Source organism: Pundamilia nyererei, unplaced genomic scaffold (assembly GCF_000239375.1).
Source record: "Pundamilia nyererei isolate P.nyererei 1_Seehausen unplaced genomic scaffold, PunNye1.0 scaffold00077, whole genome shotgun sequence".
Classification (NCBI taxonomy): Eukaryota; Metazoa; Chordata; class Actinopteri; order Cichliformes; family Cichlidae; genus Pundamilia; species Pundamilia nyererei.
The window spans coordinates 546,494-549,582 of NW_005187478.1; the positions used below are offsets into that span (position 1 = coordinate 546,494).

The 3,089-nt window shown below is 45.9% G+C and overlaps 1 protein-coding gene across 1 annotated transcript in view; it reads right to left on the reverse strand.

Annotated features, from left to right (window-relative positions):
* gad3 (glutamate decarboxylase 3) overlaps nucleotides 1–2,212 on the reverse strand; it is a 46,937-nt gene extending 44,725 nt beyond the window's left edge. The window contains exon 1 of the mRNA XM_013911993.1: nucleotides 2,101–2,212. Within this exon, the coding sequence (XP_013767447.1) occupies nucleotides 2,101–2,212 (112 nt within the window). The remainder of the gene's footprint in view (nucleotides 1–2,100) is intronic.
* Nucleotides 2,213–3,089: the final 877 nt, after the last annotated feature.

Genomic DNA, 3,089 nt, shown 5'->3' on the forward strand with positions numbered 1-3,089 from the left:
ATATATATAGAGAGAGAGAGAGAGAGAGAGAGAGAGAGAGAGAGAGAGACATATGTATATGACAGCTACACATGGTATTTTCACAAAAAATACTTTCACTAAAAATACTTTCTGAACAGAGTGTATATCTCTGCAGCTAACATGACAAACTCTTCAAGTGATACTGCATATTTCAAAAACAAAAATCTTAAAGTCCAACATATCTAATAAACATGTATTTGGAAAGCAATTTCTCTTACCTGACAGCTTTAGGAAATTCATATCCGTACAAATCAGAGTCAACTGCTGAAATATGTTTCAAAGTAACTTGGTTGCATCCCACTATAAATTAAAAAGCAGTCAGATGAAACATCCTCAGAAACATATTTCCAGCTTCACTTTTTCTTAGCGAGAATATAAACTGGATAAACAAACAATACGGTTACTTAGTTCTAAGTTCATACAACCTAAGACATACAAACACTGTGCTAGTCAGTGTACTGCATTTAAAGGGCTGCAGGCAAAATAAGGTGTGGCCCACACAATGCTACTATGAGTGTGAGTAAATAGTTTCAAACAAGCACACCTGCGTGTGGTTTTGATTATAAAACATAAAAAGGCTTGGATAAATATTTGCTTGAAACTTGAATGAGCAGATTTTTAGTATTTGTGATGCACATTTGATTATCATTAGGTGTCTGCAATTTCTGATTCACATTTAACCAAGCCACGGGTGTTGCATCAGGAAGAGTATCTGGCATAAAATCTTTGCTATATTAAACATGAATTATCTAGAATGACATGTCCATAGCAGATAGTTCAGGGCATGGGTTAACAATGGCTACCCTCCAGTGCTGCTGGCCAAAAATGTCCTGGAGGAAACTGTGCTACTGCTCGCCAAAATAAAACAAAGAAGGGAAAGGTGGTTCAGAAGCAGTGAGACATGGACTTTGGAGGTGAGACTAGATATAATGTATGTGGATGAAGCCAGGTTGAAGAGAAGTAAGGCCAGGAGCACCGGAGGTAGATTCACTGTGCACTCAGGTGATTAATGTACTGGCTCTTGTAAACCCTTTTCTCTTCACAAAGCACTTTATACAATCTGCCCAAGCACTTTTTAAAAATGTTTTTTTCTAAGTAAGTGCTATCTATCCAACATTTACACACGTTCGTAGTCCTATAGAGGTGGAATGTGAAGTAAAGAGGAGCCTGCAGATTGTTATAGTCTTTACCTTACAAAATAAAGACTCTCGAGGCAACTGTGGTAGTGATATGGCGAAATAGATATAAAATTGAACTGAACTAAACTGAACTGAATTGCAGAATGGTGGTACGAGGGAATGTCTCTAAGCTACTAAAATGGTAGTCTATAGGATGACTGCAAAGTGATGCTGGTAGACAATGTCACATATTAGTCATCTGTTGCCATCTATAGTTTTCTCTGACCCCTACGCAATCAGAGCAGTAGAGGCATGTTTAGCCGGTGATTTCAGCGCTAGTCTCACAGGTAATGTAAGCAAGCTACTTTCCTCTGCCCTTTCTGATGTTTTCAGTTCCTTCTGACTGGTCAGCAAGCCACTCTCCTCTGCCCTATTTGGTGATGTCAGCAAGCCTCCTCCTCTCTGCCCTGGTTAGAGATGTAAGCCATCAACTCTCCTCTGCCCTGGCTTGTGATTTCGGTTCTGGCCTGGCTGATGAGTTCAGCAAGCGAATTTTCCTTTACCCTGATGTCAGGAAACCACTCTCCTCTGCCCTGGCTGGTGATGTCGTCAAGCCTCCTCTCCTCCACACTGGCTGGTGATGTCAGCAACATCACCAGCCAGTGATGGGGGCTACTTTACAAGGGGGCTTGTGCTGCATGCTTAGGCCATCTTCAGTACACCAGGACCTGGGCTGCTGGCTGAGGCAATCTACACCACACCAGAGCCTTTACTGCACGCTGGATGAGGCCATCCACATTTAACCAGGGCCTGTGCTGCTGGATGAGGTCATCTAAAGCTAACCACTGTCTGTGCTCCTGGTTGAGGTTATCTACATTACACCAGGGACTTTCCTGCTTGCTGAGGCCATTTTAATTACACCAGGACCTGGGCTTCCAGCAAATAGTAAACAGAGCCTCACCAGGGTCTGTGCTGCTGGGTGAGGCCATCTTCACGACACCAGGGTCTGTCCTGCTGACGGAGGCCACCAACGTTACACCAGGGCCCGTGCTGCCGGATGAGGCCATGTACATTTCACCAAGGCCTGTGCTTCTGACTAAGCCATCTAAAGCACACAAGGGCCTGTCCTTTCTCTGAGGCCATCTATACCACACAAAGGGCTGTGTTACCCGCTGAGCCCATCTACATTAATGTCAGCTTATGTCATTAGTCAGATTATTCAAACGAGCTTGCAAAGAAAAGCGTCTGGACTTCTTTAAGTTATTGAAGACGTTTCACCTCTCATCCGAGAAGCTTCTTCAGTTCTAAGGTCAAATGGCGTTTTCCCATCTGCTGCCTCACCTGTACCGGAGTATTCGCCTCAGAGAGTGGGTGGCTCTCGCCACTCCGCTCCTCGCTCACCCACCGCCCGCCCCATTCATTGCACTTTCCACGTCGCCAGGGCGCCGCAAATCTGCCTCCCATCTCGCCTCGATGGAGGCTCTGTCGCTCGCCGCGCCTGCTACTACATCTAAGAGTAGGCGAGGTTCACGCCGCCACCACGTTTCCTGTTCGGAGCAGCAGCATCCGGTGGTGAGCGAAACTGACTTTTTTCTTTCACCTCGCCATAATCCAGAGACTATTGACCTCCCACCTAAGCCAAAGACTGTGTACTATGATTATATTCTGGACTACCCAATTAATACTCACCATCCTGCCTCCAAAGAGACTATTCCACCATCACAAGCCACTGCTAAAGGCATTATCCTCGCTAAACCTGATAGTTTCTCCCATTCCCTCATCACCCATCGCTCAGCCATTTCCTGCCAGCACGGTGGCCCAGATTCGGCCTTCCCCTTCACCTGTTTCACCTTCTCAGGTGAAGGCAGCTAAGGCTCAGGCTGTCCGTGTAGCACCCCAACCTGTGCCAGCTCCCAGGACGAGAGCAGCTGTGACCCAGTCTGTCTCCAC